The following is a 16,350-nucleotide window of genomic DNA, read 5'->3' on the forward strand; positions in this document are numbered from 1 at the left end:
TTAATCGAACTGATTTAACCAAAAAACCGAAAATACCAAATCAAACAACCCAAAACCAACATTTTTTGTTCAATTTTCCAGTTTGGACCGAATAGTGCTCACACCTATTCCTGACAATGTGGGTAGATGCATTCCATCGAGAGAGGATGGTTTGCTAAGGCCCTGTTTGGTATTATTCCTCCACATTTATGTTTTTTGAGGAAATTCCTACTTGGAATAAAAATCATGTTTCTTATTCTTGAGGAGGTAGGAGTTTGAACTTCCAACATGGTTTTGAAGACCAGGCCAGATCAAATGGTCATATCAGTTGATTTGGGAACTAGTCATGGCTCTGGGTCCGATTGTTGACCCCAAAACCATTTGACCCAGTTTTAGACTAGTCGATTGGACCATTTAACCTAGGTATCAGTGGTCAAAGTGGTTCCATTTCTTGGTTGGTTTTTAAAAACCATGATTTCCAAACTATTTATTTGTGAGGTTTTTCCTTCACCATATTAACTTTGAAGGTCCATGCACTTCTTGAGGAAGGGACATCAAGCCCAATGAAGTCTTGAAGTTGTCGTGGGTAGGGACAACGAATTTCCCCATCTTTGCTAGATGGCGGCCTCTCCAATCCAATTGGGTTGGAGATTGAGAATACCTTGGCAGAGATGGAGATGCGACAGGGATGAGGAGTGAAAACTAGGGATGATAACAAGACAGGTTCGGGGAGGGTTTTGTAAATTCTAGACCCTATATGTCTCTATAAACCTCCCAACCCATACTCACCCCAAAACCTGTGGTGGTTGGATTTTGAGAATCCAAACCCTCCTTGCATATGAAAATGCAAAACCTTCCCTGACCGCCTGATCCTATCCTCCCTGCATTCAAGGGTAGGGGTGGATTGGGTTAGAACCCACATCTAATTTTCTATTATTTATTGTCATATATAAGCAATAAATAAATAAAATAACAGAATTAAATAATAGAAATTTTAATTATTTTATCAAGACATATAAAAAATACATAAACTATCAATTATCATTCATATGAAATTTAAAATATTATTAAATTTAACAATTAATATATAAAATTTATATGTTTTCTAACAATATGCGGGTTAAAGAGGGTTGAATTTAGCCTAATACCTTACCCTATCATGCCCATACTAGTTGTATAATCCCAAAACCTGTCCCCACTCCAAAATCGACCCTTTGAGCAAAAATAAAAAAAATGACGCCCCATGGGGCGGATAACCACCGGATAGGTGAAATTACGTCCCTAGTGAAAACCCCAACCAACTCCAACTCACATCTAATCTCCCAAAAACACTTTTAATTAAAGAAATTCGAAAATTCTGGCGCCTAATGATAAGAATATGATCCTCGCCCAAAATACACCCCCTCATTGCCATTCAGGTCTTTGTCCAAAGTTTTCCAAACAAAGGCGTTCGACAATCTCGGACTCTCGGTTCGGTTCCAGGCTGTGGGAGTTTGATATTTTTCCTTGTCACTTGAATCATGGGCCCCATTCTTTGGGTCAGCTGATATTCAGTTTCCATAATTCCATTCAATACCTAAAAAAAGGGGTTACCCTGAAGGTACCCTGATCCAATCTCTTCATGTCCCAATCCGTTTTTAATTTTTTTATTACAAAAAAAGTCCATATTGTATTCAATTATTCATTATCCGCTTTATTCATGTAGTTTTATTTCTTATTTTGTGTCGGCAAACAAAACGAAACATTTGATACTAATTGATAGAATGGTAGTTGAGTGTCACGTGAGGGAAGTAGAAAGTGGAAAGAAAATAATAAATTGGTAGATCGTATATTCGTATTGACGTGAAGATAAGGCAAGTATCAGGCATTATTTATGGTAATAGATACTGAAGAAAAAAATCTGCCTTTAACCAACAGTCTACTTCGGTAGTCCGTAGTCGGTACCGTACCTCCCTTGCCACAAATTACTTTTTACCACCGCTAGATTGGAATCTTTTTGTGTAGCCGTTTTTTGTTGATAAACAGGGCTAGTTAAAAGTCAAAACAGACAATTAAGTGATTAACACACAAGAGAGACAAAGACAGAGACGAGACGACCGAGTGAAGAAGAAAAGAAGAAAAGAAGAAAAGAAGAAAAGAAGAAAAGCCCTTTTTCTGTTTTACGTTCTGTCTCTTTGCTTTTCCAACCGTAGCTGAGAATCAGACGGTCAGGATTCAACTAACGTGAAAATCAGTTTAAAACGGACGCAAGGGGAAATTATTATTAATAAATAATAATAACATTCTTTAATTTTCCAGCGCTGGTGGAGGGAATACAAAGCAAGAAGTAGGATGAAATGTGTTAACTGTAATTGGTGCAAAATTAATAAAATAAATGACGGGCGCCACGAAAATTGATTGATTGCTTTTCCATTTATCTCTCTCTCTCTCTCTCTCTCTCTCTCTCCCTCTTTCCCTCTCTCTCTCTCTCTGATCCCAAACTTTTTCTCTTCGTTACCTGCTCCTGCTTCTCACTTCTGATTCTTCTTTTCCAACTCCCAGATGGCGCTCTCCGCCTTCCGTTGGTTTACTCTATGAAGGAATGGTGCATTGATCTTTGAGGGGGTTGTTGTCTGTGACTCTGTTCAGTCTTCTGGAACTGGAATTCGATTTTTCTCCCTTCTAGTTCTAGATATTCTTTTTTTGTTTTGGAAATTGAAGAAGATGGGCTTGATTTCTGGAATTCTAATGGGGACGATCGTCGGGATCGCCATGATGGCTGGTTGGCGACACATGATGAGGTACAGAAGCACTAAACGTATCGCTAAGGTAAGCTACTGATTCTCTTTCTTGGTGCTTCTTTGGTTCTGTAATTCTTCCTTTTCCGGTCCATTCTTTGTATTTACTTCAGGGTTGGAGTTTTGAGTTATATTTGTTTGCACAATTAGACAAATTTCCACCTCGTTTACACAGCGCTTGCATTCGAAATGATCCTATAAGCCTGAGAGAAGCGCGGCAATGAAGAATTGGATCGTTTTGGCTTCAGAATCTTTTGCTGTTTTCGCTCTGCTTGAATATGCAGAGTTAGTTTCACACTTTCACTTAGCTTTAGAGCAAAACATATGTAGATTGACTATATGGTAGCCTTGCTTGTTTACCACTGAGCATGTTGGGGGCTTGGGGGGGGGGGTTTCAAAATGCTGAGTCCATGCTGTTATGTTTGCCTGTTAGACAAGAGCTTGTTTAATGGTTTTCCAGAAGACGGCTGTCGCAATCCGATATTTTCTCAGTTCATGTACCAAACATATAATTGTATTTTCATTCATTGTTCATTGCCTTACAATGTTACCATTGTTAGCCATATACTGAAGAAACATCGGAATTAGTCTTTTTAGTGATGCTCATATGGAGCTCTCTACTGTGGTATGTCACGAACACGTGGAAATTTGAGCCCAAAACCCTTGCCTTGCGGTCAGAATAAAGCTCTCTTTTTGGGGAAGTTAAATACTTTCAGTGGCCAATCTTTCGCATGAAAATAGCCTTTCAAAAAAAATATTGATGAATAACCTTTCAAAAAAACTCTTCTAGTGTGAACTTGTCTTACACTGCTGGTTCCAAGCCTGGTTAAAGGAGGAGCTAAAGAGGAGAGTGGAGACTGGACAGAACTCTCATGGTCATGGATCCTGATTTTTGAGCTTGTCTTTCAAAAATATTAGGCGGAACTCTCATGGTCATGGATCCTGATTTGTCATTTTGTGGCACTGGAGAGTGGAGACTGGACAGAACCGAATGGCAAAACAGGATTCATGTAGCTGACCCCATATAGATAGGGCAAAGCTTAGATGATATGTAATGGGGAATAGAATAGATGGTCAATCTGGAGGGTCCCTTATCTGGTAGATGGCTTGGATGGCCATGCCATTAGTCCGTGTGTGTATGCATCAACAGAGAGAGTGACCAAAAAACATAAGCCAAAGACCAAAATAGGAAGGAGATGGGAACAAACCCATAGCACCACACACCATATCTACAAGGGAACGAAGATCTTGCCATACAAAACACTTAATATGCTAGATAATTGGTGAACCTTGGCATCCATATTGATTAGGTGTTCAATAGGATGCTAAAAGCCCAAACCTCTTTAAGAAAGTGTATCTCCATTGTGGGGAGCCCTCCCATGAGTGAACCAAAGTTTTAAAATGTGGAGGTGTTCTATTTTCCTAAGGTATGAGGCGAAGTCAGAAGCAAGAGGCATAATCCTGCCTAGTATGGATTTTTTTAATTAATAAATAATTAAAAATAAGATAAGATAAATAAAAAATGTAGCAAATATCCAAAAATGGGGAACACTATGAGAAATTAGAAAATTTCATATTTGCAATTTCTAATAATAAAACCATTGCATTTGAATATAGAATTGAAGTATCATCACATGGAGTATCATCATCCATAATTATATAGATATCATTAGCCATCAATATTTCACTTGCAAAGTTGCAAATCAAAGTATATAATGGGTAACACGATAAGATGGTTCTCCAACTTTTATTTATAATATTTTTATTCTAAAAAACTAGCTTAATTGATAAGAGCATGAGGCATACGGCTTCTACATAAAGCACAATAGAGGTGTATGCCTCCAGACTCCAGTATAGAAGCATATGATGCTCTACTATGTGCATCCAGGTGCATGCTTCCAGTGTCTTTGAAAACATTGAATGGAACAAAAAAGCAAGCTAGAATTACCTTCCGCTACTAATCTCTTGAATCCTAGGTGGACACAGCTTCAACTCTACTGAAGTACTTCCATAGAGCATAATCTTCTTGCTACTCCAGCCATGAACAATATGGGATTTCAGAATTCTCCTTAGACAAATACCAGATGGTGTTGACATCCTTTCCGTCTTTCCGAACTCCCAAAAGTTAAGCTTATTGAAGCAGGAGTTTGGAGAATGTAGGGTTAATGAATTCCCTACATACTGGGATGAGACTGAGTTTTAGAAGGCCTAATGTTTTATTATTTTATTTGGTTAGCTATGCCTCTAAACACAAAGATAGAATCCCGGTAAGCCATCATAATATAGACCTTCTGGAGTGAATAATTATCATGGAGTGCATTTTAACTTGCTTATTCTCTAACACCCCAAATAGCTACTAGTGGTCATGGAAGCTTCCAATAGAAGTCTTTTACATTCTAATGCATGTTTCCAACATTTACTAGCTGCTGGACCATTAATGAGAATATTATAACTTTTAGTTTTACCCTGGGTGGTCCTTTCTTGGTTATTTTCTTTAATGATGCAGATGAAGATTATCCCCTCCTTTAGATTACTGTTTTATAATAACTATGCTTACATTTCTCATCATATGCAGGCAATCGATATAAAACTTCTTGGATCCCTTGGCAGAGATGACTTGAAGAAAATTTGTGGTGATAATTATCCTGAATGGATATCTTTCCCTGTGTATGAACAAGTAAGTTATTCTTTTATTTTACAAGCTAGATCCATGGTTTAAATTGTCAATGTAGTTCCTGACATTTCCATGGCATGTTTCCATTTCCATGGCTACTGACATGAAATATTGTTGGAACCGACATATTTCCCAGTGAAAACTGCCAAGACCATGTGGAGTTCATGAAATGGTATTGTAACATAAGTTGGCAACAATATTGTATATATGTGGAGTAGTAGTATTATTACCCACCTAATGGAGATGGACATGATTACCACTTTGAGCCAGCTGGAAATTCTTTTTAGACATGAAGTTAAATCTTAGTTTTTGTTTGTGTAATGGATTATTTGGTTGATGTATTAGAATCAGTTACACTTATTATGAATTCAAATTTTGCTCGAACTCACTATATTATGTAATTATGGTTCTTAAATTCTGCAGGACAACTTTGTAGTGCATTTTTTTTTGTCTATTAACATTAGTTTCTTAGCTTTGTTCGATGGTGTAGAACAAGATAATAATCTAAAAGGTGTACATATGCTTCTATTATCATCTTATAAAATATCATTGTATATTTCCGCATATTTCACATTGTTTCTCCCTTGTTTATAATTTTTACAGTATTTCCATACTACATTTATGACATGTTTCCTGTATTTGGATGATCAGCATTTCCAGTGACAGTGAAATTTTAAGCCTTGGCTAGATTCTATTTATGAACTTGATTGTTGTAGTTGCTTTGATGAGATAAATAACTGGTGCCAACATAGGTTCATTCTATCATGTCATTTTAGACCTAGATCAATAGGGTCTTGGCAGGGCTTGTATATGAATATATGATTACCAGCCAATAACTATTTCTTATTGGAAATAAGGTAGAGAACAAATGGGAAAGCAAGGAAATGCATGGGATCATAAAGGAAAAAGAGATGGTTAATACATTTCTATTGAACTCCCAAATTCTAGGCAAATTTACTTTGAGGCAAGATCAGTACCTATTTTGAAACCAAAACTTAAAAATCTCAGTTACATTCATGATTAGAACTTACAAGCATCTTCTTTTCCATCATCTTTGTTGGAAATACCCACTTTCAGTGTCAATACTGACATAATCATGAGGAAGGTACGACACTTGGCTAGGGAAGTGGGAACTACATTCTCATGGGGGGGAAAGTTAGCAAATAGTTTGGCTGATGCAATGGCCAAATAAGTGGTAAATAGGGCTTAGTTGTTTTGGTGGCAGTTGCTTAATCAATAAGGATGCATTACTTTCTTTTATTTGAATCAAGTTTCAGAAAAATTTAAAGTTATTTTTGGATTGTAAAAAACATTGACTAGGAACTTCAAATTTACTTTTACAAGATGAGAACAACCAACAATATTTTACTTTTGAGTGAGCCATGATTTTCTGCATTTTTGTAGTTGACCAAGTTTAAACCTTTAGTTACAAATTCAATTAATTTGTAAACTATATGGTTTACTATGTTGTGCTGTGATGTAGGAAAGTATTAATTCTTTGCCAAATTTTGAGCTTAATGGTTATCAGGTTTTTTCCCTTCATTTCTTTTCCTTTTTCCATTTTATGTATGTAATATTTTCTTATGCTGTCTCTTTCAGGTCAAATGGTTGAATAAGCAACTGAGCAAAATGTGGCCTTTTATTGCTGATGTAAGCTTATTTGCATGCTATTCTGTATATCCATTATTCCATTATATATGGTTATATGACTTCTAACCTTCTATTTTGACGTTATGTTTTCTTTTGGACTGTATTGCATATATTGTCCTTTCCCTCCTAAAATTCAGGAATTACACAAATACTCATTTGGATGCTGGCTTTGCTTATGTTTTGTTGGGTATCTACGCTTGGGATAGTTCAGGGATGCAAGTTACTTGTTGTACCGGATTGTTTGTTGGATATGTTTTCAATTTGGTCATATTTGAACAATACTCCACTTTCTTTGATGTTAAAGATTTTTTTATGCACATTAAAAATTTATAAGATCCTTCTTGGGTATATTTGATCCCACAAACCTACCTCATTCCTTTGCTTTCTTGGGTGTTCGAGGAGCATGCATGCACATGTTTATCCATGTATACATGGGTAATGGCTCATGAAGTGCACTTTGCACACACTATTGGGGTCACCTTTTCTTTTAATCCAAGTTGGTGGCGTGGAGATAGCCATTGGCTGGGTTAACCCCACTTCTGGTATTGAGTGAGTTGTGATGAAGAGGTGTCATGGTGAACCAGTGTGACTTTGATCCAGTACTGGTTTATCATAGGTGGCACTGACTGTTAACTCTTCTTTGTACCGGTTCCCCACGAAATTAGTGTTAAGGTGATCATTTTCTTCTTCTTTGATAGGATTTATTTTTTGTCTCCACGGCAATAATTTGTTTTGGATAAAACTAATACTGCTATTTCTATTTTTACAAAAATAGAACTGACTGATTGCACATTTTTTATGAATAGTGATTCTGAATTTTATTAATATGAAATTTGAAAAGTACAAAGAGTACTTCTATTTTTCCTGCAAGGTGGCTAGCGTTGTTTGCCTGCCTTTTCTAAATTCATTGGGGGGTGGGTGGGAATCTGTTCATCTCATTTCTTTTTGATAGACTGTTTATCTCATTTTTTTTATCAGTAAGAAATTTATTGTATTAATTAATTATGTGAGATAACAGTACAGTTTGATGACAATAAAGTCATGGAGGGGAGTGTTTATCTCATTTCTTAATGCCCCTCTTTTGCCAAATTGTCAACAGTCCATTGGCAGAATGTGGTAACCAAGTAGCAGTGGCAGTGACTGTTAACTCTTGCTTGCTTCTTGCACGATATGATTGTATTGTACCAACTTGTCAAGAATTTTTTTTCAATTTCATTGTTCATATTTTCTTGATGTTTGTCATTTTCTATGAGATGACCATTGAATTAATTTTTGCATTCGGGAACTAATTTAAAAATGTCAAGGAAGAATATTTTACTGATACCTTGTTATTTTTGTGTTTGCAGTCAGTTTCATTGTTAATATTTTCTTGATGTCTGTTGTTTTCTAAGACATGCACAGTATCTGAAATTTGAAAATGTCATGGAAGAATGTTTTACCAATGCCTTGTCACTTCTGTGTTTGGAGTCTGTCCACTGGTTTCCTATTTTAATTTTTTACTTAAAATTGTTAACCTGTGCTTGTTGCCAGGCAGCAACGATGGTCATAAGAGAATCTGTCGAACCACTATTGGAAGAATATCGACCTCCAGGGATTACTTCGCTGAAGTTCAGCAAACTCTCTCTTGGAAATGTGGCACCTAAGATTGAAGGTCTGAGTTTATAAAGCTTTCCCTCCACAGTATCTGCATTTATAAGATTGAAGGAAGAATATTTTACATAGGCATGCTTGCTATGATGTCTGGACTATTTTTTATTTTTTTACTTTCATATATTCATAGGGGGCTGGTTTAAATGTTATTTAACATTTAAAAACATGGTTTTTCGGAAAAGCCTTAAAAAAGCATATTAGTGACTTGCCAGAACGATATGATACACCTGATGTATCATATGCAAGTTATATGCTGCTTCTGAGTATTTTTCTTTTATGTTGAACACTTCTAATGTATATTTGCACTACATAATGATTTAATTGATGCAGGCATTCGTGTTCAGAGCCTTAAGGAAGGTCAGATCACAATGGATATTGACTTTCGATGGGGTGGTGATCCAAGCATCATACTTGCTGTTGAAGCAGCACTTGTTGCATCACTTCCTATTCAGGTTAGTCAAGAAATATTTATGAATAATTTACATACTTGATGAAATATCTAAAGCTTTTCCCAGAATGAAAATTTCATTAGTAGTGGTTACGAGGCTGCTTATGTACTGGATAATGTTAAGGGATAATTACTTATATATACCCTGAGGTTTGAGGAAACTACTTATATATACCTTATTGACTTTTCAAACATTAACCCTAACAGAGAACAGCACCATCCTTCTTTCCAATTCTCTCTTTTCTTCTTCCCTTCCTCCCTGCTCTGCCACCGCTGCTAAGGTCACTGAACAGAGAGAACTCGTCCCTGAAATGGTGGCTTTAATCCCAAGCCCTTATGTTATTGGTGCCACTGCTAAGGTCAGTGAACAGATACTTGCCTCGAAAGGAATTGGGTCTCCTTGCACTGTCTGAAATGGTGTGCCCCTTTCATTTTTTTACAAAATCCTCTCTTAGTTTAGGTGTGCCCATTGTAAAAATTAATCAAAAGTTATTGCTCCTCCCATTTTTTTCTCAGCTCATCCATTTTACCTCTCTCTTTGACAAAGGAGAAAGGAAACACTGGGTGAAAGCGAAGAAGAAGAGGAGGGGAGAGAGAGAGAGAGAGGAGCGGCTTGCTCTCCTTCAGTTAGAAGAATGGGGAGATGTGCTACTCTGGTTCCTTCTGTCGGGAGAGGAAGGGGAGAAGAGGGGTAAAAATGGGATTATAGAAAACTTTAATGGGCACCTAAATGTTTCTTAACGGATGGCCTATTTATGTTATGTGGGGCCATCTTACAAGGTATATGTAAGTAGGTTTTGAAACTACAGGTATATATCAGTAGTTTCCTCAAATCTCAGGGTATATAAGTAATGAAACCTAATATTTCCCATCTTTTACAATTGACATGTTGATGCATGTTAAGATACTGCTTTCTTAAATATTATGCTTCATCTGTTGGTTGCAGTTGAAGGACCTTCAGGTTTTCACTGTTGCACGTGTTATCTTCCAACTTGCTGAAGAGATCCCTTGCATTTCTGCTGTTGTTGTTGCTCTCCTTTCTGAGGTATACCCAGTGAAGAAATTCTATGTATTGCAAACTCATTGGAATAGTTCTTCCTTTGCATGTCATAGCTTTAAATTATTTTCAACTTGAATTGCATAATACAGGTAGAAAGTGTCAGCATATGCTATTCTGCTGCCTGTAGTGCATGAAGGGTCTTTTTGTCAAATAAATGCGTGTTACTATTAATTAGTCAATTTACAAAATCAGATAGCGGTCCAACTTTCTTGAACCCCTTGAGGCGGGTGATATTGTTTATAAAATCAGGTTGGCCTTGCAAACGCTCTGCTTAACTGACATAATGTTTTAGCACTGGATGAAGAACCACACTACATAAGCAGCATTCTAGACATAAAAATAAGACTACATTTTGTCTTTACTCAAGCTGCATTAACTGAGTATGATATTTGTTTAGTTCAAATCAAACTTTTGAAGTGAATGTTGTTTAAGATTCTTTTGTTGGCCTCTTGGACCATGTATATTTATGGTATCCAACAATACCAACCTTTTAAACTAATGTTTTTAAGGATTTTGAAGTATTTTAAAACTTCTATTCTCCTCTTAAAAGGCTGAGCAGCTATTACATGGTATATTTTATACAGGAGCTAAGATGCTATTTAGTTGAATCGTGAAGCTACTAAGTTATTCTTTGACTATTATACAATTGCACTATCTTGAGAACATGACTACTAAACTAATAATTGCATATTTCCAACCAGCCAAAGCCTAGAATAGATTATACATTGAAAGCTGTTGGAGGAAGCTTAACAGCAATACCTGGACTTTCTGATATGATAGATGTAAGTGCTGTTATGCCAAAATCTGTATTCTGCTCTTTCCAAATATATTTCATTTCTTTATTTAGACCCATAATGATAGTGTTTATGGAATGCTGCTTGCTCATATGTCATTTGGTAGGATACTGTGAATTCGATTATCAATGACATGCTTCAATGGCCCCATCGGATTGTTGTTCCAATTGGTGGGATACCTGTAGATACAAGGTAATTATGAATTCTAGTGGTTTCTTTTCCCCCTTGTCTTGTTCTCTATTTTCGTGAGAGTTTGTGGTTGGGGTATGACAGTATGACTAATACATTTTATTTTGTCAAACTTGATTGGGATTTACATGCATCATTCCTTGCAAAGTTTTATAACTTTCATAGTATTGAGAAATTGTAGTCACATGATCGGAATATTAATCATTCTTAATTTATAATGTGGTGATTATGTGGAAGATTATCACTCCAATCTTTTATTTCATCGAGAAAGAAATCTAGCAATTAATTAGTTTAGGATCCTCAGTTCTTTTGGTAGCTGACCAAGTCCTTCAGGTCTTGCCTGGTCTTTTTGTTCAGTGAAAACAAATAAAAAGGCATGCATTTAGGGAATGAGAGAGCATTGCACAGGAGCTGAACATAACCTTCAAGTGGGTCAGAAGGACAGCAAATGGGATGGTTGACACTCTTGCAAAGCAAGAGATATATAGGCAACAGATGTTTTGGGCACTATTGTAAATCTTATTCCTGAAATGGGATTGGAATGAATCCTTATGGGTGGATACACCATGTCTTTGTAATATCCAGATTATCAGTTTAATATGATCCAATTTTCTTTCTGATAAAAAAAAAACAAATAAAAGGCAAATGTTGGATAGTAAGTTATTAGAGAAAGTGTTTCTTAGTAGGGCTGATGCAATGATTTCATTTATTTAAAGTTGACAAATGTAAACAAACTTTCTGTAATTGGAAATACATTCTTAATATGGAAATGAATTCATTTGTTTAATTGAGTTGAAATGAAAATAAAAAAATATAAAAACTTGAAATACCACCTACTATAGAACAACTTTCTTTTGGGTCTGGTCCCTCTCTCTCTCCGTAGAGCATACATACCCTTTATGACAGTCAATTCTCTCTCAACTATAAGATTTGAAGCTTTTGCCTAAGAGAAGATTTTATCCGGCATATTGTGTATAATTTAATCAATTTGAGAGGAATTTTGCCTTCAAAAGTTTTGCTGTTCCTCTCCATCTAGATGGTCCAAAAAAGCAACTGCAGGAAGCACACACCACATTAGCTTACCATTGCTGGATAGGCCCTCAATGTACCAGCTATTCAAGAAGCCAAGAATGGTAGTAGAGAAGACCCAGTTCAGGTGTCCTTCCAAGCAAATGGTCCCAAATGAGCTGAGCAGTGTAAGAAAAGATGGTCTGCAGTTTCCAGATCAGCATTGTGAAGGGGGCAGTTAGGGGAGGTGATAGGAATACCTCTCTTGCTCAGCTTGTCTTTGGTTAGTTGACATTGGCACCCCACACAGAGTGCCCCACAGCACATCCCAACCGTGTATTGGGAACATCTCCCAATAACAAGTACGGGAGATGTTCCCAATGCATGCTCAGATGTGCATGTGGGGTGCAGATGTGATCTCGTCTTTGGTGAGGCACTTAACCAAGGTTGCTATCCAAACCAAGAAAGTGGGACTTGCAGACATGTCTTATTTAAACAAGATTTTAGTATACATTAAATATTATGATTTCTCATATAAATTAGGAATTATTTATTATCCATGGCACATGGCCGCCCCTTTGGCCAGTTCACAGATGAGATTTACATGGGACATTAAGAGCATTCTGTAATCTGTATGCAACTAAATGTCATAATTTCTATATTAAGAAAATCATCAACATTATCATGCCTTGTCCCAACTATATGGGGTTGGCTACATGAATCCTGTTTCGCCATTCTGTTCTGTTCAGTGCCATATCCATCTTAAAATTTTAGTGCTTAAATAATTTCTTATTACTTCCACCTAAGTCCTTTTTGGCCTGCCCCTGGCTCTTCTACTTCCTTCAATTTGTAATGGATCACTTTTTCTAGTAGGTTCTGTAGCTGGTCTTCTATACATGTGACCAAACCATTTCCATCTACTTTCATTTATCACCCATTGGAGCTACTCTTAGGTTCTTTCGTATGACTGTTTCTAAACCTGTCGTTTCTGGTTTTACCACTCTCCATCCAAGCATTTGCATTTGTGCCACACTCATTTTTTGGAATGCTATTTCTTAACTGCCCAATAAACTAATTGTCATAATTGATAATTAACTAGTAATGAGATATTATAATTTCCATTTTTTGGGTAGGAATACCATATGACAGGTAAGACAAAATATCATGTCATATTCTTAAAAGTGAGAAAGAGGCAAGTCAACTTTCTTGTTCATTCGTCTTGGGGGAAGCTCAGGCAACAGGCATGGTGGTAAGTCGGGTTTCTGGTTTGTTGCCTCCAAGGACGGTTCTGGTTCATTATCTTGACAATTTGGTAACTGAGAGAGCTGAAAATAATCGGTGACTGAAAACCCAATAAAGACAGCTGCAAGCCCACAACTTTGAGTGTTGTCAGCATAGAGCCTATGCAATGGTAAGGGAATTGGATCTTTCCCTCAATTCTTGTCAGTTATGCCATGAAAGATGACTCCACCAGCGTAATCACTGTGGATCACATGCAGTGAGCATGGTTATCTCCTCATCAGCTCTACTGACTGCCATACAAGAGAACTCTGCTATCTGTCTGAAGGTCTATGTTCAGGATTATGTGCAGTTGAGAAACATCCGCACGGTAATGAAGAAGGTTTTCATACTTTCATTTTGTCTTAAACACTCAGGTTGTTCCTAAAATTTATGGATGTCATAGATTGTGACTTTAATTTAGATGGATCCTCTGTTGAAACCAAGAAGCTAATTAAAATCAGAGAGTTGGTTGTGGCAAGTTCTTTACCATAACATTCACACACAACATTGATGAGATATATAAAAAAAAAACTTCTTATAATTTAACCTATCCAATTAACAGCAAACAATTGAGAAAAGCACATTGGATTGTCACACCCTAAAATAAAAGACTTTAAAGTGAAGATTCGTAATTTTGACAAGTTGACATGGTCAGTGTTTTAGTAGACTTGTCTGATTCCTTCAGTAACAGAGTTGGACATATGTACAACTTGTGGGCACATGATGACTTGCAAGTCTTCTCCAAAGATGGGATTTCCATGTAATACTGGTACTAGTATCTGCATTATAAGGACCCTATTATAGTGAGATAGTATTATATTTTTATAGTAGAATGGCAAATTTTTTCCTACTTTTCGTTCACTATTATGATAGCATCATTTTTTTTATTTAAATGAAATTGTCATTGTTTATTCTCCTATTTGTGAGCAATCTTTGTTCATGTGCAGATACTGTGCATTGAAATTGATCCATCCTGAATCTTTTGATTTACCTCATTATAATGAAGGGTAAATTTTCTTTTCTAATTTTCCTCCTTTCATTATGCAGTGATTTGGAACTTAAACCGCAGGGGAAGCTTACAGTGACTGTAGTAAAAGCAAATGAATTAAAGAATATGGAAATGATTGGTAAATCTGATCCTTATGTGGTTTTGTACATTCGACCTTTATTCAAGGTTAAAACAAAGGTTATCGACAATAATCTGAATCCTGTATGGAATGAAACATTTGAGCTGATTGCTGAAGATAAGGAAACACAAGCACTTGTCCTTGAGGTTTTAATCTTGCCTTACTCCTGCTTTTGGATCTTCTGCTTCCTTATCCTGAACAATTTTTGAATGGATTCTATAACATAGCATATATCTTTCTGAGTTTGTTTATTATCATGTCTTAGAAAAGAAAGTTATGTTCATTTTTGATAAGTAACAGAAAAGATATTATTAATAAATCAGCATAAGCATATTATACAAATAGCACCATATTAAATTGAGCCTAGAAAAGATGATCCCTATGCACCCCTTGCTTAGCTAATCAGTCAGCTATCCGATTATCTGACCTCCTTTCCCACTGAATTCTTACTGTCATATTAGAGGTCAACCATTTGAATCTTTTCATAGCTTCCTTGTAGGCCCAAACAACAGTGTCCGGAATCCTTAGGCACCCAATTATCAGCTTCGAGTCCTCTTTAATTAGCAGTCTATCAATTTTCAACTCTCTAGAAAGTTGTGTCCCCTGCAGAACAGCTTGAAACTCAGCTTGAATAGAGACCCCCGTACCAATAGGACCTGAAAATAAAGCAACCATATGGCAACTGCCATCAGCATTTCTTAAAACACCTCCAATTCCTGAGGGTCCTGGATTCCCCCAGTTGCTATCATCAAACTTAAGCTTGATTAAACCTTCTTCAGGAGGTACCCAAGCTATAGCTGGCTTTACCTTTATTTCTGAGCTCCTTGCTACAACTCCTCAATTCCTCCAAATATCATCAAAGGAAAACATAATAAAATCCAGAGTTTTAGCCCAATGGATAGCTAACTGCAAAAAAAGACAGCAAACTGTAGTACACTTTGTCTATACAGAGACACAAAAAAAAAAAAAAGGTTCTGAGGGACATCCCTGAGGTCTTTTCTGATAGTTAGCCTTGAGTGAACTTCTCCTATCACTGTTCCCAACATGGCCTTCTGAGAAGTAACTTCTCTCTGAAAGACTGAATTTCTTTCTTACTAAATTAGCCAAAGGCCAGAAAGTTGAAAAAAGGGATACTTCGTTAAGGAATCTTTCAGCTAATCCAAATTATTCATCAGATAGGGAACCTTCTGGGTCAGCCAGGTTTTAATCCTGCGTTTTGTCAACTCTATTCCAATATTGGGTATTTTTTTTAAGGGAAGTTCGCCAAACAAAACTCACTATAAAATGTATCCTAATCAGGTAACATAGGGAGCTTCCCTACAATCTCACTTAGTTCTTCCATGTGGAGGAATGATGTGGCAGATCCTAACTGTACATCGTGGAGGGGACTCTCTGGATTTCCTTACAATCTCACTTAGTTCTTCCATGTGGAGGAATGATGTGTCAGATTCAAACTGGACATCAAGGAGGGGACTCTCTGGATTTACCACTATTCAACCTTCTGTGCATATCATCCTGTACCCCACCTTGTATTGGTGGTTGGAGCTTCCCTACAATCTCACTTAGTTCTTCCATGTGGTGGGATGATCTGGCAGATCCGAACTGTACATCATGGAGGGGACTCTCTGGATTCACCTTATTAACCTTCTGTGCAGATCAGTCTGTACCCCACCTTTGTATTGGGGGAACCACCAACAAATGTTGGCCATTAAT

At 36.8% G+C, this 16,350-nt stretch overlaps 1 protein-coding gene across 1 annotated transcript in view; it reads left to right on the forward strand.

Annotated features, from left to right (window-relative positions):
• Positions 1–2,276: 2,276 nt before the first annotated feature.
• Positions 2,277–16,350, forward strand: part of LOC148847891 (calcium-dependent lipid-binding protein-like) — a 31,027-nt gene continuing 16,953 nt past the window's right edge. The window contains exons 1-9 of the mRNA XM_088948973.1: positions 2,277–2,787; positions 5,332–5,433; positions 7,030–7,080; positions 8,611–8,731; positions 9,061–9,182; positions 10,125–10,223; positions 10,940–11,020; positions 11,139–11,224; positions 14,558–14,783. Coding sequence (XP_088805099.1) covers positions 2,683–2,787; positions 5,332–5,433; positions 7,030–7,080; positions 8,611–8,731; positions 9,061–9,182; positions 10,125–10,223; positions 10,940–11,020; positions 11,139–11,224; positions 14,558–14,783 — 993 coding nt within the window. The 5' untranslated portion in view covers positions 2,277–2,682. The remainder of the gene's footprint in view (positions 2,788–5,331; positions 5,434–7,029; positions 7,081–8,610; positions 8,732–9,060; positions 9,183–10,124; positions 10,224–10,939; positions 11,021–11,138; positions 11,225–14,557; positions 14,784–16,350) is intronic.

The sequence above is a fragment of the Nelumbo lutea genome, chromosome 6, assembly GCF_056320005.1.
Source record: "Nelumbo lutea isolate HS-2025 chromosome 6, American lotus-T2T, whole genome shotgun sequence".
In the NCBI taxonomy this organism is placed as follows: Eukaryota; Viridiplantae; Streptophyta; class Magnoliopsida; order Proteales; family Nelumbonaceae; genus Nelumbo; species Nelumbo lutea.